The sequence below is a fragment of the Pogona vitticeps genome, chromosome 7, assembly GCF_051106095.1.
Source record: "Pogona vitticeps strain Pit_001003342236 chromosome 7, PviZW2.1, whole genome shotgun sequence".
In the NCBI taxonomy this organism is placed as follows: domain Eukaryota; kingdom Metazoa; phylum Chordata; class Lepidosauria; order Squamata; family Agamidae; genus Pogona; species Pogona vitticeps.
The window spans coordinates 20,701,082-20,721,767 of record NC_135789.1 but is presented as its reverse complement, the minus strand read 5'-3'; the positions used below and the strand labels follow the sequence as shown (position 1 = coordinate 20,721,767).

At 48.6% G+C, this 20,686-nt stretch overlaps 1 protein-coding gene across 4 annotated transcripts in view; it reads left to right on the top strand.

Moving 5' to 3' along the window:
* Positions 1-813: 813 nt before the first annotated feature.
* The window catches only part of WSCD1 (WSC domain containing 1), a 66,900-nt gene continuing 47,027 nt past the window's right edge, over positions 814-20,686 (top strand). For all 4 annotated transcript variants that reach the window (XM_078378911.1, XM_072978226.2, XM_078378910.1 and 1 more), the window contains exons 1-2: positions 814-1,080; positions 16,344-17,053. In XM_078378911.1, the coding sequence (XP_078235037.1) occupies positions 16,624-17,053 (430 nt within the window). In that variant the 5' untranslated portion in view covers positions 814-1,080; positions 16,344-16,623. The remainder of the gene's footprint in view (positions 1,081-16,343; positions 17,054-20,686) is intronic.

Sequence of the window (20,686 nt, the reverse complement as noted above, 5' to 3'; positions counted from 1 at the left end):
AAGGCTTCCAGGAAGCCTTTATTATCCCATTTTTGGAAACGAAGCACCCATTAAAAAAAAAGCTGCTGGGATTCTATAAAATCAGAATCGGCCTCGCTTAGAAGGTTGTACGTACTGCAAACATGACAGAGGATGCTCCCAAAGCTTTTTATTTTTATTTTCAAAATTCGCTAAAAAAAACAACCACCACCTCCACCAATAGTCTTTGACTATTGTCTAATCCACCCTGCCTGTTTGTATATCCGAAGCCCCCCCCCAAAAGGAAGCGGATAGGACCTCCTTTCCAAAGCAACGGTGGTTGGGCTGGGGGGGGGCTGCTCTGAAGATGGATGGCTTCCCTGACCTTCCTGCCCTTAAAGGGGGGGGGGCTGGCCCTGAAAGGCTTCCCTCCAGAGCCGCTTTGCTGGATCCCGTCCAGAGCTGCAGCCATCAGCCTGGTGTGTGGTGGGGGGGGGGAGAGAGAGAGCTGGGGGTCCTGGAGAGGAAGGGCTCCGGGCACCGAGCAGCATCCAGAGGAGGAAGCGCCAGGTTTTCGGAGGGGGGGGGGGCGCGGCCTTCCTCGTTCCTGCAGCCCGCCGGGCCAAGCCCCGATTGACCCCGGCGCTGCTTGCCTTCTTGGCCCGCTGGACCGAAAGGGGGCGGGCGGGCGGGCGGGCGTCACGGCAGGACCCTGGAGAGCGCCGCTTTGTGCCGCCGCCGCCGCCGCCGCGGAGGCGGCCGCCCTGCTCTGAGCATGCGCGGAGCGGGCAGGCAGCCCAGCCTCTCTCTCGGAAGGCGCCGCTAGTTCCCGGTCGCAACAGCTGGAGGGAGGCCGGTCTCCCCGCGCCGGGGCTGTCGGAGGCGGGTCGGGGGGGGGGCAGAAGGAAAGAAGAAGAAGGCGGGAAGGATCACGGATCTCCCGGGTCCCGAGATCTGGGTGGCGGAAGATGGATCAAGCGCAGCCGGGCCACCTGGAGACCCACTGATCGCATCGCCCCCCCCCCCCCACAAGCTGCATTTTATGGGATCGGCTAGAGAACTTTGCCTCCCTGGCCTCGGAGGGTTTTCATTTTTATTCTATATATTTTTTTATTTGCAAAGGTGAGTACTCCCCCCCCCCTTTTCCTTCTCGGCCGCCTTCGCCAACGCGCGCCCCTGGACCGGAGCAGAGCAACTTTTCCCTCGGTCCCCCTCTCGCCCCGCCTGGCCAGCCCTTAAAAGAATTGCGCCCAGCCTTTAACGCAAGGCGGCGGCGGCGGGGGGGGGGGTTCCTCTTCGTTTCTTTTTTGGGGGGGTGCCTCCGTGTCAGCTCGAGCATGTGGGGGGGGCAGCAGTAGCAGCAGCAGCAGGCGTGGGGTGGGATGATGACGGCTGTGCGCCGAGATGCCCTACATCTGGCAGCTTGGAAGTGGCGTGTTTGGAAAGGGGGGGGGAGGAAATTGTGTAGGTGCGTTTTGTGCGTGTGTGAGAGACGGCTTTCCGTGCAGCCAACATCCAGGGGTTCTTTTGATCGCTCACTCTAACACACGCACACACTCATTCACACACACACACACGCAGAGACATGCAATGGGCAGTAATTTCTAAATAGCATCTCGTCCATTTTCGGGGAGGTCGCCTCCGGCTGTTGCCATCTCTCGGCGTTTCCCGAGCCCTGGATCCCTGGGCCTCCTTGGAATGCATGCCTGGAATGTCATTTTTCCCCCCTCCTGGCGGAAAGAAGCGACTGTTCCAAACTCCCCTTCTGCAGAGCATCTTCTCACGGATTTCGGGTGGGGTGGATTTTACTCCTGCCTCCTTAGAAGCCGATGGGCTTGTGGGACCCACGGCGGGCGGAGAGAGCCTTTCAGCCTCTCACCCCCTGAGATCCAAAGGGGACCGACCACTTGTGTGCTAATTGGACTTTTTTTTAAAAAAAAAAAATCAACTCTCCCCGGTTTGCAAGTTTTATCATCAGTCTCCTTTATTCTGCTACTCCTTGAAAAAATATTTAAAAGATGATACTTTCTCAGGCTACGTGAAAGTTCGAATTCAGTCCGACATGGATGGTGTTGGTTTTAACTTCTCCTCCCATCGTTTTTGTCGCTAACCTGGGAAAAAAAGTGTTGACTACACGGTTCTGGGAGACGGATGTTCCCCTGGCGTCTCTCTGTTCCTTGCACTAAAGCTTTTAGGAAGGAAGGAAGGAAGGAAGGAAGGAAGGAAGGAAGGAAGGAAGGAAGGAAGGAAGGAAGGAACAGGATTGATAGGAGGGAGGGAGGGAGGGAGGGAGGGTGGTGGGGTGTGGGAGCCTCCGGTTTCTTCAGCTCCCAGGCATCAGCTTCTCCTTCTTGACCCCATCCCTCCTTCTTTCCCATGGTAACATGCGTGGAGGAGAAGGTCTTCAAAATAAGCCTAGGGACTGTTGTTTCCTTTCCCCAAACTGGTTTTTGCCTGTAAACTCTGGCTTGTGCAGGAAAAACCTGCAAAGAGACATCAACCTCGGAGGGGCGAGGGGGGACAGTGGCACCGGTTCCATGATGATGATGATGATGATGATGATGATGATGATGATGATGATGATGATGATGACGACGACGACGACGACGACGACGATGATTATTATTATTATTATTATTATTATTATTATTATTATTATTATTATTATTATTATTATTATTATTATTATTATTATTATTATTATTATTATTATTATTATTATTCCAATAGTCTCCGATTCAGAAGGAGACTATTCCAATAGTCAAAAACAGTTAAAATATAACCATAACATGAACGTGAAGTACACAGGGGAGAGGAACAGTTTGGAAAAAGATGGAGGAAGACTACAGATGCCCCGGTCCGTCTCCGTGGCCTTCTTTCCCCTCTTTACTCTAGTACGGTGGCTCTTGGGCCCCCAGATGTTCTTGGACTACAACTCCCAGAAATCCTGGCCAGAACAGGGGAAGGGTTTCAGGGAAGGGGGTGGTGATCAGTTGTGTTGCTGCTACTAGTCAAGGACTCGTAAGGAGAAGAGTTTGCCTGTGCACCCCGGATGACTTGGAGGACTCCCCAGGGATCTGCATCGACCTTCCACCCAAAAGAGTAGAAACAATCCTGTGTTTCAAAGATTTGGGTGGAGGGGAGGGATACTAAGTTGCTCAGAGGCTTGGTGAGGGCAGCATGCTAGGCAGCACCATCCTTGGCGCTACCGCCGTACGGCAGCGTTTCTCAGCCTTGGGCTGTGCGTGTTGTTGGATTTGACCTCCCAGAAGCCAGAGCCAGCATGACTAGGAGCAGGAAATTCTGTGATCCTCCGTAGCCTCTGTACAGAATCAGGGAACACAGGCTGACCGGGAGGGAATTAAAAGCTGGAGATGTGACAGTAGTGGACTTCAGCAGCTTGAGGCCGTTCCCCACAGCAGGGCCAAGCTCACAATCTGAGTTGTGAGCATTGATAGTCATCGCAACCCTAAGCTCCATTCCTTCTGCATCGGAGTGCAGTGAGGAGAATACTGTGGGGTGGGTGGGTGACGTGCACCTTTGGAACATGCACAGAGTGCGCCCGCTTGCCCAACCTCCCCCCCCCCCAGCTTTCCTTTTCCCTTTGTCCATTTGCAGCGTGATCGTGCAGGTGATTTTGTGCAGCTTATTTTTTTGCATAGTATGTTAAATCAGCAGGGTATGCTTTCTTGTGCAAAACTAAAACATAGAAGTAGCTGGATACAGGTGGACTGCTATGTTAGTCTGCGTACATCTGCACACCAGTAATATGCTGGTGTGAAAGATGCAGGGTGTGTGTGTGTGTTAGAGACAGACAGAGAGAGAGAGAGAGAGAGAGAGAGAGAAAGTAGTGCAGGAAAGGATTCTGGGAAGTTACTTTCACCCTGCTTTAGTATCTTTCAAGTGGATGCTGGTAGTTATTTTAGATGACCCATCCTTGGTCAGCCTTCCTTCCCTTTCTGTTGATCTCCCCGGTGTCCCTACATTGCAGATTAAACGACCACACCGAACAGAGACTTCACACTCCTTTTGGGGTGTCACACACACTGCTGTGCTGCATCCCAACTCCTTGGGCCCCTTCTTCCTTTGCCCCTCTTGCATGGATCATGGCATGGTTGGAAATTTATTATATTTATTTATTTTTATTCATTTACACTATTTTTAGCCGCACCATTACCAGTGGTGGCGAACCTCTGGCACATGTGCCACCGCTGCCAAGCAGAGCCCTCTCTGTGGGCAGGCAAGCCATAAATCGCCATTGAGAAATACTTACCCATCCTCCAGTCCCCGATTTCAGCCCTCCCCCTCTGCTGGTGCAGTGGTCCAGCGAAGGGGTGCAATGGCAGCCATTACTGGTCTAGCTCAATGGGGGACTGGAGGATGGGTAAGTATTTCTCTGTTAATACCACCCGGGGGAGGGGGAACCAAGCATTTAAACGTTGCAGTGCAGGGGCAGTTGTTTTTTCTAAATTAAAAACTCAGCATTCAGGTTTAATTGCAGTGTTGGCAGTCTGAAATAAATAAGTTGGTTTTTTGTTCCGGTTTGGACACTCAGGCTCAAAAAGGTTCACCATCCCTGCCCTAGAGACTGCTACCTTGTTAAAGCTCAGTAGATCAAAGTTTAGATAACGCCTGGATGGGACATCATCAGGGGGCTGCCCACATGTTTTCTTTAGTTCCATGATGGGGAAAATGGGGGTCCAATAAATAAAATAAAATTGGAGTCAGTGTTCCAGAAAGAAAGAAAAACCACCTCTCTTTTTCATAGGTCTTTTAGCTTTATAAAACTAAAGTGATGGTCAAAGCGGCTCCGAGACGGAGAATCCTTGAGTAGACCTCCTGGTTTTTATTTTTAACTTTTCATCCTGCGTGGAGGGTTTGGATCAGAACCGTGCTTCTTCCAGAAGCAGCAAGTTTAAACTTAGCATTGTTTTCTTCATCTCAGCCCGCCTCAAAAAAATGTTATAAGAGAAACAAGAGTGGCTACAAGGGGAACAAACAAATAAGCCAACCAAGCAGGACCGAGAACATTTTCCCAGTGTGGGTCTAATAGCAACTTCGGGTGGGGTTTATATTGTGATGGAGATGTAACGAGAGGGAGAACCCTCTGAACTAATATGTCATCTATAGCTCTCCAGTAATAGAAGATAGGCCGTGGGCAGAATCTGTACGTTAAAGTGGTACACAAAATGTGATATTCAAGGGAAAGTGCTGGCCAGAAGAAATGCACATACTAAGGAGAAAAGCCTGCAAAAATGCAGGGCCGCCTGTGTTCATGAAAAATAGACAGGCATATTCTTTCAGAAATAGGATGGAATAAGTGTGTGCTGGGGAAAATGTGAATGCCGATGGAAGCAAAGCAGAGCAAAGAAGCCTGAGGATGTGACTATACAGGGAGAGAAATGTGACTTTACTCGCTGAGAAGCTGGCCGTGGGGAATTCAGGTCTCCCACGTTCTGTTCAAATTAACTGGCCGCACAGGGAGAGGAGGAAATTGGCTGTGCAGTCTTGTTTTCAGCTTGTTAACGTAGCTCTCCTGTAGCTCTGCGGGAGGTGCTGCTACAAGAGAACTACTTAATAAGCTTAATAAGGCCCAAGTGGCAATTTTCTCCTCTTGTGTCTTTTCTTTCTCTCTTTCTGTCTAGGTGCCCTAAAGCAACAGCACTGGCACCAAGCTGGCAAACAGGAAGAATGAAAGAAAGAAATGGCATATTCTGCCCAGAGGAGAATAGTGGAGAGGAAAGGATCACAGTTCAACATCACCTCATTCCATGTAAATAGATACAATGGTTTTTTAAAAAGTAGATACTTCAGTGGTGGAGGCAAAAGCTGCGGGTTGATCCTCGTTTCCTTTCACATCATGTAGTCAACGGGGGGGGGGAATTAAGTCAGCCCTTCCCAATCCCATAGTACTTCCCACATTTTTTTTTTTTTACAAATGTGTTTGCATCCTGATTTGGTGACTCCTAGAATGACATAAGTAAAAGAGTTCAAGGGAGATATATGATCAAATGTAGCAATTCTTGGTTACTTGAAAGATAGTCCTACAGAGGAGGGGCAGGATCCGTTCTCCATCATCCCAGAGTGCAGGAGACGTAAGAATAGGCTCAAGCTACAGGAAGGCACATTTAGGCTGAAGATCAGGGAAAACTTTTTATTTGTTAGAGCAGTACAACAATGGGATCCATAATCTTGTGGGGGTGTGTGTGTGAGCACTCCAACACTGGAAAGCATGGTATAGGCCACTAAAGCCCTTTCCAGGTGCAAACTTACCTGATTGTGCCCTGATAATATTGACATTTTATCTACTGTGCACATAGTTTAAGTGACTAATGGTGACATATTCAGGCTCTTCCTGTGGCATATTGTCTCTGTAGCAAGGTTTGTTTTTCCTGACTTGTCTCCAGGTGGTGGAATTTAGATCTATGGCAGATGATGGTGGAGTATAAAGGTGCTAGTTCCCCCTCTATTCGGCACTGGTTAGGCCTCTCATCTTGAGTCCTGTGTCCAGTTCTGGACACCACATCCAGAAGGATGACGACAAACTGGAGCAAGCTCAGAGGAGGGCAAGAAGGATGATGATCAGGGGGCCAGAAACCAAGCCCTTTGAGGAGGAAAGACGGAAAGAAGTGGGCCTGTTTAGCCTGGAGAAAAGACGATGGAGGGGAGAAAGGAGAGCACTTTTCAAAGCCCTGGAAGGTCGTCATCCAGAGGAGGAGCAGGATGCGCTTTTGATCATTCCAGAATGTAGGACACATAATAATGGGCTCAAGGGTTAGGAAGCCAGATTCTAGTTGAATATTGGGAAGAGCGTCTTAACTGCTAGAGCAGTATGACGGTGGAACCCATGACTTTGAGGGGGGGTGAGCGCTCCAACCCTGGAGGCCTTCAAGAGAAAATTGGACCACCCTCCATCAGATCTGCTTGGCTCTGGAGTCCTGCATTGAGCAGGGGTTTGGACTCAATGACCTTCCAACTCCATGGTTCTACGATTTGTTTCTTTTTCCCCCTCAAGTATTTATATTTGCCTTTCCATTATTAAAAAACCTATTATGTTTTTAAGAATGACCATCCTTTCCCCTCTCCCCCTGCCCCCAGTTATGCCCAGAGGCCAAGCCGCTGGATTATCCCAGCGCTCTGTCCTTTCACCAGCCACGATGGGAGGGGAAGCTGAGGAAGGTTCAGCTGATGCCACCACCTTGAAGCCCCGCATTAAACATGAAAATCATCCTCTTTTGCACGTCTTTTCTTCCTTTCCCCTCTTTCCTCCTGGACATGAGTGCACGCAACGCATGGGGAAGACATGCAGGACATTCTTTGCCACCTCCGATAGCAAGGGAGCGCGAGCAGGCCCTGTCTGTCTCACTCCCTTGACCAAGGCATGAATAGTAATCATTCCTGGCTCATTCACAGGGAGCAGGGATGAACAAGGAGCCCCAATGGGGGAATCGAACTCCCAGCCTCTCGCTCCACAGGAGTGATCCAGTGCTTAAATGATAGAATCCAGGTAAATAAACCAGGGGTTGCAGACAACTGGATGTCTGGGAACACAGATTTTTCCCTGGCCTGCTGATGCATTTCAGGAACCGTGATCTACATGTAGAAATCCCCATGTTAATGCTGACTTTTCTTTTCCTGATAAAGCTGCCGAGGGGGCAGGAGACGAACATCTATAATGAGAAGGCAGACTAAAAGCCAGAATTTATTTTAGATTATTCCCAAGCTCCAATACACTTGTCCTCAAAGAGAGCTGACAAAGTATAAAAATGATTTTAAATGGATCTGTAGAACGGTTACGTTCTTGCCCGCACCAATAGCTTGTTAATAATGCATGCTATTCTCTCGCCTAATATTTCTGTCCATTCCCCTCCTCCACTTCCCCGTTTTTATGTTCCCACTGAAACCTAAACCAGGTTGGTCCCCATCAGGGTTGACCCATTGAATTGATGGGTTTAACTAAGAGTTGACTTACAGCCCAGTAGTAGTTGATTCAGTGGGTCTCCTTGATCTGAGACGAGCACAGATTCTGTGCTTCTTCCATGCCTTTAGTCCTTCTCTGGTGTGGGGTGGATGTCCAACTCTCAATCCCCTCGTTCTTGTTTCTCAGTGGCTTTGTTTTTGCCCGATGTCCATGGTCCCTCATCACCCCGAGTTTGATCTCAGGAGAGAGGACTTGTAGACAGGGACTCCTAACGCTAGTGACTGGTTCCATGGGTGACCTACTCATAGCCCCAAGCCCCACCAGCAGAATCAGGCCCTGGCCAGCTGACTCAAGAGAGCCAGTGCAGTTCCATGTACCCTTAACACAGCAGGGATGGGCAGCTGCTCCCTATCTGGGGACCATTTCCCCACCCCCAGCAGCTTCTAGCGACCTAGGAGACCCTAGGAGATGATGCCAGAAGTGAGCAGAAGGCTAAGCCCCAGTCCTCCTTTGAGGGGAAAAATGAAATGAAAAATGAAAATGCCTTTTTGGCGTGGTGGCGCTGTGGGCTAAACCGCAGAAGCCTGTGCTGCAGGGTCAGAAGACCAAGCAGTCATAAGATCGAATCCACGCGACGGAGTGAGCGCCCGTCGCTTGTCCCATCTCCCGCCAACCTAGCGGTTCGAAAGCATGCAAATGCGAGTAGATTAATAGGGACCACCTCGGTGGGAAGGTAACAGCATTCCGTGTCTAAGTCGCACTGGCCATGTGACCACGGAAGATTGTCTTCGGACAAAACACTGGCTCTATGGCTTGGAAAAGGGGATGAGCACCGCCCCCTAGAGTCGAACACGACTGGACAAAAATTGTCAAGGGGAACCTTTACCTTTACCTAAAATGCTTTTCGAAGAGATTCACAGCCTCCGGAGGTGCCATACGCCAGATTTTTTTAAAAATTTTTTTTCCAACAAATGTTTATCTGTTTATTTTTTTTCCAGCTTTTTGATGGGGCACACGTAGTTTATAGATCACAATTCCCAGCTGTGCTGAAACACACAAACAGCCTCAATATGCTGACAATTTCAGACTCAAAAAGTCATTAATAAGGAACTCCTTCCAGCTTCTGTTCACCACCTTTTCCTACCTTTGGCTTCCGGAATAAGCTTGCCTGTCTCACAGCAGAGAGGGGAGTGTTAATGGCCTCTTGATTTAGGGACGAAACTCAGAGAGGGGAATCCCTAAAGCCAGCTTTATCTCTAATTTTCATGGTAAGGAAAATACAGCACTGGTTTACCTTTGCTGTCTTCTGCGCAGTTACTAACAAAAGTTAGCTTCAGCATCATCCTCTTTGCCACCAGGGTTATCTTCAGCTACTACTGCTGCCCAGTGCCTGCCACCCCATGACCGTTGGAACTATCCGTTTCCTTCTGCTGATGTGGCCCTTGGAGAGGGAGGATCGCTCTTAGCCTGATGTCTGAGCAGTGGCCGTCCTACCTTGAATGACCCTACTAGGAGTCCTGGCTCATCATGGCCTCCTGGTGGCATTTTTCCTGGCTTGACATGCCAAACTCCTTCACATTGAAGTGTGCATTCAAGAAGGAAGCAAGTCAAGCCAGAATTATCTCCGGAGGTAAAATTGATGAAACTGAGGCTGTCCTACTTGGGGCCCATCTGGAGAAGACGGGATTCTCTGGAAAAGACAGTCGTGCTGGGAAAAGTTGAAGGCAGCAGGAAAAGAGGAAGACCCAATACGAGATGGACTAACTGCCTAAAGGAAGCTACAAGATTGAGTCTACAAGAGCTGAGGAGAGCTGTTGAGGACAGGACATTTTGGAGAGGGCTCATTCAGAAGGTTGGCATGAATTGGAGGCGGCTTGATGGCATGTAACTAGAAGAAGGTCCCCTGAAATCACAGTCACCAACAGAAAAAAAAAGTGCAGAGAATTATTGTTGTTCATGCATCACGTGGGTTCTTTCCCAGGAAGGCTGTTGAGTGTGCAGAATTTGGCAGCTCCTAACACAAAAGAACAGGTGGGAAATGAAAAGAAACAATCAGGAAGAAGACAGGAAACCTTGCTCACATCTGGGGAAGTTTGGGCGTGACGTCTAGGCATTGTAAGACTCTGAAATCTGTAGGGAATGAGGGAGAAAAAAAATTGAGCAACTTCTTTCACTCTACACCTGCCTAGTTATGAAATCGCAGTGATGAGGGATGGCCACAGTGGGAACTGTCTATTTTGTTTTAGTTTCCTAGGCGATTTGTTCGGAGGAGAACTTTTAACAACAGAGGGAAGCATGAGAAACGTGGCACTTCCATATCTTCCCTTCTCGGGTTTCAAAGCCATGGCTCCTGAATTTTTTAAGTCATGGCTGCCTTTTTAGAATTACCGAATAAAAGGCCTTTTTAAATGGGATAAAGTCATCTTTTCTCAGAAAATAGAGGCTTCTTTCTTCTCACAAAGGGCCTGTTTCTCATACATACAGATACACACTAACTTTAATATCCCGCTCCAAAAAGTCAAGGAAGACATTATTTAACAAGGGCGGCAACACATAGAAGGCGATCTGCACCCCCCCCCAAGAAAATGCCTTGCAACCCCCTTGGCGGCCACGATCCACAGGCTGAGTGACACTGGTTTAAAGGAATGCTTTGTATTGGAAGAGGCTTTCTTTCAGGAATCAAGGGGAGACCTGAAAGCGAAAGTCTGAGATTCCGTGTTTTTTTCCTTGCGTTTTCAAAAGAAAGGGTATTCCTTTCTTGCAGCTTTCCTGTCGCCTGGCATTGACTCGGCTCCTTGCTCGTGGGCCCTGCCTGCCTGTCCACAGGCTCAAGCCTCTGTGGACGTGAACAACACCCCTGAATCTGTGGACCTCTCCACATTTGTTATGCTTTATGTTTTCGGAAGACTCTGCCTTTTTTTTTCTGCCGCAGCACTGCCATTCCCTTGGAAACTAGAGGCCCCGGCTGGGTGGGTTTTCATCATCATGTCAAAAGAGTTAAACATTTAGGAGACTCGTTTCTCCTCTGGCTTAGTAGGAGGAACAGGAACATGCCGTTTGGTCTCTGTGAGACCAGCTCTTCCGATGATCTCCGTACAGTCAAATAAAAAAAGGGGGGAAGCTAGCCCCGATTTGTACACGCTCTTCATCTTCTCTTGCAGCCTGAAGAGTGGCCGCCCACTGCTCCCGTTCTCTCACTTTTTCTTCCAACGGGGCAACGTGTTGGCATTTGCTGCGTCCGCATGCCGGGTTGTTCTCAGGCACAACGACAAACCACCTCCAAAGTGTCTCACACACACCCACACACCCTCCATCATCCCGGTTACCTTTTCCCTTGCTTCTCATTGTCTCTCAGGGCCCTTTCCGTGGTCTCGTCTGCCTTGAAGGACGGTTGGAAAGCCCAACTACGTGATAGCTATATCCAGAAACCAAAACCTTTGTTAAGGACCTCCTTCACTGAACTCCTGTCCCAAACTCCTGTTTGCTTGCTTGCTCACTCCCTGGGGTCTCTCTCTGTTTTATTCCCCTTCTGTGCTCTTGAGGAGGGCTCAGCAAACAGCTGGGCTACCGGTAGGCCGTTGTCTATGGGCACCATCTACACCGAGCGACAGAGTTTAACGAGACTTTTAAGGGTCTCTCTCCCAACGCTTTGCTACTGCCGTCGGCATTGAACAGCCTTTTTTGCTTGTAGCCCGTTGTGAGAGAAAGGGTGGCAGGGAGACCCGTGTTGTGCTAAGTGTCGTCCCAACACCACAGTGGGAACTTATGGGATGTGGTGCATCGTTCAGATACAGAACCATCCTTTTACCCACCCCGTTTCTCTCTCTCTTCTCCCTCCTCAGAGCGGCCTGTGAGGGTGGTGGGACAGAGGAGAAGGTCTGGTCTGTAGACCTTCAGAGACAGGCAGGCCGATACAGAGAGAGAGAGAGAGAGAGAGAGAGACCTTCAAACAACATGGGACATTTCTTAGTTTGTAGAGCAAATTTTGGGATCAGTGAGTGTATCATTCTTACAAGTGCCTGAGACTCCCTCCCTCTCTTTAAAAAAGAAGACATTTAAGAATGCATGAACACTTCTGGTATTCCTGCTGCTTCATTTTATATATGGCGTCACCTCATTTGTTCCTTTCCAGTTCCTTATCGTTCTTCCTCGGTTCCATCCTGCAACCTGTTATTCAGACGATATAGAATCTTTGGGACGCTGGCCCTTCTTAGTAGTCCCGTCTGTGCCTTTTTTCCCCCCCATGACTCTGGTTTCTGTTTTCCCTTCTGGTCCATATAAAATCATAGAACCATGGAGTTGGAAAGGGACCCTTCAAGGCCATCCAGTCTAACCCCCTGCTCTCAAGGCAGGAATCCAAATCCAAACAGATTGGGCGGAGGGTGGCCCAGATTTCTCTTGAAGGCCTCCAGCGTTGGAGCGCTCACCACCTCTCAGGTCCATGTGTCCCATTGTCATACTTATGATGGAGATCAGGATTATTTGTTGTTGTGTGTTGTCAAGTGGTCTCCAGCCTGTGGGGACCCAATGAATTAGTCGTCTCCAAAGTCCAGAGACCTCCACAGCCCTGCTCCACTCTTGCAAACTCAAGCCTCTGTTTTCCTCTAGAGAGTCGGCCCATCTGATGTTTGGTCCTGGATCACACTCAGAGTTTGAAATAACAAAGCATTTTGTTCTGGAATGAACTGTATCATGGGGTGGGGATAATACGTACACCCACCTTACTTGACTAGTGTGGCTATAAAACAGCCACAATTTCCTTGGACTTTGGAGTGCGAGCGAACAAGGAAAGTTCTTGATATCATGAAAAGGGGTTGAGTGGGTTTTTGTTTTCTTGAAATTGCATAATAGAAAAAAAATCACTACTTCAGACCAATGGAGTCTGAAGCTCATTCCTCTCTAAGCCTGCCTAAGAGATGGATGGGTATAGAAAGGAAACGAAGCTGAGCAATTACGAGTGGAGGGAAGGCGTGTGTACCGTTTGTCTAACGAAGCCGCGAGGAAGCTCAGTTGAGAAATTAAGGCTAAATTAAAAACACTGCCATCGGCTGACGCCTGCCCCCAGCGCTTTTGAGGATCCGCCATGAAACTTTGCCTGCCTCCTTGCGGTAATTGCTTGGTTCCTCTCCCAAACCAACTTGAGCTGTTCACTGGCATTCAGTGAGTATGCCTGGCTTTGCTTCTCGTCACACACTCACCCGCTCCTCCTTTTATGTATCTGTCGGTCTGCCATCCTTTGGTCTTCTTTGTCCAAAAGCAAAAACCATGGCACGTAAAAAGTATAATAGTAAATGCACAAATTATCCCCAAGATAGACCGACAAAGAAAAAAAGGGGAAAAAACCTTGCTATCAAAAGAAAAAAAAATGAAGTGATTTCTGATTTCATGTGCGAGGATGTAATCATTTCCCCTTCCTTCTCTTGCTGCTCATCCTGTCCACATAGAATCACAGAATCATGAAGTTGGAAGGGGCCCATAAGGCCATCCAGTCCAGCCCCCTGCTTAAGGCAAGAATAAAAATCAAAGCAGATCAGATGGAGCATGGTCTTAATATTCTCTTGAAGGCCTCCAGCGTTGGAGCGCTCACCACCTCCCAAGATCACGGATTCCATTTTCCTACTGCTCTAACAGTTTTTCTTGATATTCAGCCTAAATCTTTCTTCTTGTAACTTGAGCCCATTATTATGTGTCTGCACTCTGAGGTAATCACGAACAGATCCTGCCCCTCTTCTGAATGACAGCCTTTCAAGTCTTTGAAAAGAGCTATCCTATCCCCCCCTCGGTCTTCTTTTCTCGAGGCTGAGCCTGTTTGTTTAAGTCTTTCCTCCTAGAGGTTGATTTCCAGCCCCCTGATCCTCCTGGTTGCCCTCCTCTGAATTTCCTCCACTTTTTCAGCATCCTTCTTGAAGTGTTGTATCCAGAACTAGATAAGGCCTAACCAGTGCTGAATAGAGGGGAACTAGTGCCTCACAGGATTTGAAGACAAGACTTCTTTTAATGCAGGCTAAAATCGCACTGGCCTTTTTTGCAGCCTCATCACACAGTTGGCTCAAATTCAGCTCATGATCTACAGCTCGTCTCTAGGATCTTTCTTGCTTGTAGTGATACGGAGCCAAGTACATCTAAGGTCCTTCCTACCAACAGCCCCACTGACATATCAGCCTGTGGAAAATAACTCCTAGGTAGCTCAATTCCTTAGCTATGTACCTGCAGATCCGAAGGTTGTGAGTTCAATTCCCACAGTGCTGGCTGGATTCAATAGTCCATTGAGTCCCTTTCTAGTTCTAAGACAATGATGATGATTATTAAAAGGACAAGGGATGATGGCAACAGTAGCAAAGAATGGATAGATGACTCTCTTTCTGGTCCACATCAGCTCCAACCCTTCTGTTGCACTTTTCAACTTTAGAAGAAATGCATGGAAATTGGGGTTTGCTTTCATAAACAGCTTTTCCTAACATCCATACATGCTTGTACTAAACGTTCCCTAATATAGATGCAATAACCTAGCATTTTTAGATAGGCTAAGAACCTTTCTTCCTGGGTCTTGGGTTCAGGGATTCTATCAAAGAGCGCGGTGCTCCGTCTTCCTTAATGTATGGCTCTGCCCGTTGATGTATTATTCCGGTGCATTAGAAATTCTAGAGTTTTGCATTTGTTCCAATATAAATGCAAAAGGTTGAGTAGTTTTTAGTATTTGAAGAAGAGGAGGGGATAAGCTGGATCTCCACTCGAAGACACACAGAGCTGATACAGAAATTATACATACAGAATGAGACCAGACCTCCCTAGTATACATAGCATTGCCGTGTATTTCAGGCTCTTAATATTCAAGCAGCAGATCCGTCGTGTTACAATTACTCCATTCTTATTGAACATTTCATCTGGAATCAGAGAGAGAGAGAGAGAAGGAGAAGGAGAAGAAGGAGAGCTCTGTGCAAATGTTTTCCTCTGCTGTCACGCAAGCTGAAAAAGAAATGTCATGTTTTCTTTTTCCTCTTCCAAACTGATTCCCCAGGAAAGGCGGTCCTTTGAGAAGAAGACAAGACGGTTGGCCGCAAGCCGGCTTTCATTGCAGCCAGAGGCGAAAGGCGAACCGAAGCATAAAAGGGTCTTTTTTCCCCCGCTCGGGGACAATCCCACCACTGTGTAAATCAGCAGGGCAGAGAGGAGCCTAGCTGAGAAGCTTTAGAAAGCTGGAAGGAGGCATGTGTTTTTAAAGGGAGTGGGTAGAGGCGTTGGAAATCCAGGCGAGTCAAATCTAGGCCCATAACGATGAACCACAAAGCTCACCAAGGTGCAAAGCCCTCTCCCTTGAGAGAAGGGCAGGCCCATTTCTAAGGCACCGGCTGGGATCCACAGATACCTCTTGCAGCCTGAGAGTTACCATATGAGGTGTGACGCTCTTGGTGGGAAACCCAGCTCAACCCAAACCCAAGCCCAACCCAACTCTCTTCTCCTCAGCGCCATTTCCCCCCCTGCACAAGGTTCTCTGTGGGATTTCTTGGATGTTTTGGGACATTTCTCCCTCTCCCCCCCCCCAAAGAAACGCCAATCTGCACAAAATGATTACGTTTCCTGCCCAACACAGTGCTTGACTTGAACCGCATTCCTTGGAAAGAGCGTTTGACCACATGTGCAGAACAACAGGTGGAAAATGAAAACTAAAAAGAAAAATAGATAGGGAAAAAACAAGGAATCTCCCTGGTGAAGGAATAAGTTTTGCTGAGAAGTCTTGGCAAAGTAGAAAATTTCCAAGAATGGGAAAGTATTCCAAATATTCTTCACACGTATAATACAAACCCACTCCTAGCCAAGCTTCTTCCCATTTTCTAGTGCTCACCTAAAATTCAGAAAACCTTTCCGTTCTGCTTTCTCCTGCCTTTGAATGTTTATGTGCCATATTAAAGGAAAGCAGTCTTTCAGGGGGGAACAAGCACACTTTCCTAATAGGTTTCAATTTTTCTGACATTACAAGGAAAGCTGCGCCACTGTCTCTCAAGACGGTGGTGGTCATGGTGGTGATGGTGGAGGAGGTGGCAGGACCAGGTTAGGAAGGAGATGGGGGCCGTGGGAAGGGAGTGGGAGGGTGGCAGAAGGTTCCCCTCCCTCCAGGCACGAACTGGAAAAATGAACTGTGAACCATCACAAACTGCCAGTGTTCACGAACACTGGAAAAGTGTTGTCATTAGAGCTGGGTTTGTGCCCATCTCTAGTGAGAACACTTTTCTAGGGCCAATCTTCTTTTTGAGCCACGAGGAAGGGAAGGCAGGGTGTCTACATGCAGCTGAAGGTTCGCGATTCTGCTTCTCTCCCACTCGAGCCTTTTGGTAGGACGATGGTCTTTAAAGTCTAGCACGCTCAACCACAGATGGAGCCACGTTGCGCTATGAGGAAAGCGGTGTTGTGAGAAGTTGTCCTTGCCAGCTAAACCTGTGTGCGCTTTTTTTCTAAACTTCTGCAGAGTCGGGGACCTGGGTGTCAGAAACGGAATGGGCCACAACGAAGATGACCCTCGGGATGGTCGGCGATGGTGGTAGACTGGATGTCCTGAACATCCAAGGCCTGCCGGGTGCCGAGGATCTGTGGATATGACTGTGACTGCAGCAGTGGAAGGAAACGCTTTGGAGAGCGGAAAGGTCCCGAGAGGATGACGCGGACCCATGGGAAGAACGCGCCAGAAGCCTAGCAGTGGCCGGAGAGCCGTCCTGAAGGCGTGAGGAGCCCAGGTCCACAGTAAGGGCATGGCCAAACCTTTTTTTAGACCACAGAAGTTTCTTCGGAGGACCCAGTTCCTGCTTTTCTTCCTCACGGCAGCTTACCTAATGGCTGGCAGCCTCCTTCTCCTCCAGCGCTCCCGCCTGACTCTCCAACCAGGATTCCGTGGGGCGTCCGGCAACCAAGCCCAGCCCGCCGTGGATGTGTTGGCGGGGACCGGAAATGCCGAGATAAGGCCGGTGCAAACCCCCCCGTGGACTCCCAAACTGTTAGAGGACGTGGATGGGCTCCGTGGACCGACCTCGGACCAGCGGTATGGGCCGCGGTGGCTGCTGTCCAGAAACTCTGAACTGAGGCAGTTACGACGGCGGTGGTTTCTCCGGTTCGTGAGTGAGCAAGAGCCGATGCAAAGCGCAGGGGCCAAAGTCACGAGGCACCTGACATCGGAAAACAAAGGTAAATGGCTTTTTTAAGTGCTTAATATTGGGGGGTGGAGAGTGTGGATTCTATATCTAGGTGTCTCATGAATGAAATGAGGTTGGGGGGGGGGAAGAATGCACCACTGAAGTTGGGTCTGTGAGTTGCCAGGATGACCGGAAGGTTTTTCAAACCTTTCAAAGTGGACGGGATCCCCTTCCGGATGGATCTGACGAATTAGCCTGTTTTCTGTGGTGTTTCTTGCTCCAGTAATGCAGCCTGAACACATCTTTGTTCGTCCCATGCTCCCAATTGTGGTTCTCAAGCCATTAAGTGTGTCTTATTGTGTCTAGGAATAACAGTGAGAGAAACGTTGCCCCGTGGCATGGGGTGCTCTTGGCAAGAGACATTTCTTGGAGTCGGATGGGGCTGCTTTGTTGGTTTATATAACCCAATTCTGGGTTTCACTTTTGCAAAAGAAAAATTGAAATGCTTCCGGTGGTGAATGGTCTGGTAAAACCCATAAAGCTCAGGAAAACACACCGGTTTCAAAAGTGCTTCATAACTCCTCTTACCCAGCCTGATATTTCATGCAGAGGGTCCAGAAAACTTTGAAGAGGTGACCAGCCTTTTACTGAAGACCTCCCGTGAAGGGCAGCGTCAGAACATTAAAAACGCTGTTTTCTGTCAAGTGAGATCCTTGGTCAAGCAAACTCAGGACTCTCTAGAGTGGCCTCAGCCACCAGAGGTTCAAACAGATGTCTTTCCCAGCCATAGCTGGAGACACTGGGGAGTGAAATTGGGACCTTTTGCGTGCAGTATATATATATCATATACCGTGGTTCCACTCCCCGGTGCCCAGCTAGGCACTGGGTTTCATTTTCAGGTTTGTTCTTCCTATTCTAAGTAGTTTCTCCTAAATATCAGCCCAACAACCTACGTTCCCATCATTTGATCTCATTGGACGTTGTCCACTCTTCTGGGGCAGGGAGCAACACCTATCCATCCTCCGCGCTAGAAAGGAAAAAAGGCCAGTTGTTAAAAACAAATGATCTAATCATTAAGGGAAAATAACAGGGAGAACCAAAGACAATTTTGACCTATACCTAAAGGGCAAAATTCCAAAGCCTTGGCTAGGCTATCCAGTGTTGATGGGACCCACAGCAGGACCATAGCTGCTTCTCTTACATATCAAGAATGGACAAGAAGCCAATGCACTTAGTTTAGCACGAGACTCACGCCACTGGTGTAAGAGTCAAGGGCGATTCGTTCAGCACTTGGCTGAACCAGGGATTTCTCCCGCTGAAGCCTCCTCCATGAAAGAGGGCCCTCCGGAGCCTCTTGGGACACAAGGAGCGTCTGATGACTCCTTCAAAGGAAGTCCATGAGCAGTTCTTCCTGCGAGGAGGTGCTTCCTAGAGTTTAGTCAGACTCTCCTGTCTTGTCATTTGAATCCATGACCTTCGTTCCCACCTACAGGAGCCACAGGGAATGCAGGCTAGCCATTCAGATATGGAAAGAAGGCTGTCAGGCAGCCTCTCGCTTCGCTTTTCTCCAAGCGACGAGTACTCAACGCTCTCGGCCATCCCTTGCACAGCTCGATTTCTGGACCCTTTTGCCATCTTTAGCACTGGCCTCCAAGGCATTTCAGCTTGCATCGATCTCTTTTAAACCGTGTTGTCCATAACAGGGCTTAGTATTCTAGGTGAGGTCTGACCATAGCAGAAAAGAGTGCTCCGGTTCCTTCCCCTTGATCTGGATTCTATGCTCCTATTGATGCAGCACTGTATTGCGTTCACCGCATCAGGCTGTTGTTGACTCATGTTCTCCTTCTGTTCTGTTTAAACGCCTAGATGCTTTCACTTGCGGCACTGCCAAGCCAGTTACCACCCATCTTGTAACTAAACATCTTCTCTCTTCCTTCGTCCAAGTAATTTATAGAGACGGGGGGGGGGGGACATCCCTGTGATAGCATCCTTAGCCCAGTGCTTTTCAACATTTTTATTAATGGCTTGGATTAAGGAGTGCAGGGAATACTGATCAGATCTGCAGGTGATACAAAATTGGGTGGAATAGCTAAGAGGCCTTGGAAGACAACGTTCAAAATGATCTTGATAGGCTGGACCATCGGGCTGTAAGCAGCAGCATGGAATTTAGCAGGGTTGAATGCAAAGTTCTGCACCTGGGGGTGTGGGGGAGTGAATGCCCAGCTACAAGGTAGAGAATAATGGCCTCGTTAATACTAAGAGGGAGAAGGATCTTGAACAGCGCACTTTAAGAAGAATGCTGACAAATTGGAACAAATTCAGAGGTAGGGCGACAAGGATGATCAGAGGGCTGGAAACCAAGGCTTAGGAGGAAAGGCTGAAAGAACTGGGCCTGTTTATCCCTCAGAGAAGAAGGCTAAAGGGGAGATAGGATATTTGAAAGGCTGTCCTTCAGAGGAGGGGCAGGACCTGTTCTCCATCATCCCAGAATGCAGGACACGTAATAATGGGCTCAAACAACAGGGAGCCAGATTTTGGCTGAATATCAAGAAAAACATCTTAACTGTTAGAGCAGTACGACAAGGGAACCCAGGACCTGGAGAAGCAGTGAGCGCTCCAACGCTGGAGGCATTCAAGAGAAAATCGGACTACAGTCTGTCAGATCTGCTTTGATGTGGCTTCCTCCCTTGAGGAGGGGGTTGGACTCAATGGCCTCCGAGGCCCCTTCCGAGTCCAGGATTCTAGGTTTCTCTGCTTGCCTGGTTTCTGTGGAATTACGGATGAGCGCTTTTGGGGTGCACTGCGTCAACGAGATGTAACTCCGCCTGACAACAGCATTGTCTAGCCTGCAAGAATATCACAAGGGACATGGATCAAAGCTTCATTGAACTCTAGATAACATGACATTCATTGTACTCCTCTGGTCTGCCAAGGCTTGTGACTCTCCCGAGGTGGTGGGGTGATCAACACCAGCCCATAACACTCATCCAGAACCAACATTTTTTAAGAAATGTCAGCTGGGTCTCAGGAATTGCAACATTCTTTTCTGCATACTCACAGCTCAACCATTTATTGATCTCTTCTAGAAAATTTCCCTGGATCTCAGATCTCAAGCTGAGTGATCTGAGGTTGCCAGCATCATCTCTTTCCCCCTTTTCCAACATGGTGACCAAATTTGCCCTTATCTAGTCTCCAGGGCCCCCGTGTGTTCTGCCCGAATTCTCTAAGATCATGAACAGAAGCATCTGCAACTCCCTTGAGTATCTTGTATGGATCCCAATGAGGCTCAGAGCCTTGAATTCATTTGAAGTAGGTAGGTTTGCTCATCCCGCTCTTCAGCTACAGTACGCAGTACTGTCCTCTCTTCCTCATTTCTTCTACCTGCATTTAGCTGACTGGTGTATTCCTTTTGCATTCCTTGTGCAAAGCAACTGTGGCTGTTCACTCTGCATCTCAATCTGTAAAAAAACCCTCCGATCTCGGTGTACTCCTTGCCTCTGAACAAGGGCTGGATAGCTTAGTGGTTTAGTGGTGTCTGGCTGCAGAGCCAGAAGTTGGGAGTTCAATTCCCCACTGGGCCTCCTGGGGGGAGAGCCAGTCTGGGGAGGGGGGGCTTGGGCCAACTGCACAGTCCCAGGGTTCCCTCCCAGAAGAAAGGAAAAGGCAAAGCCACTTCTGAGTACAG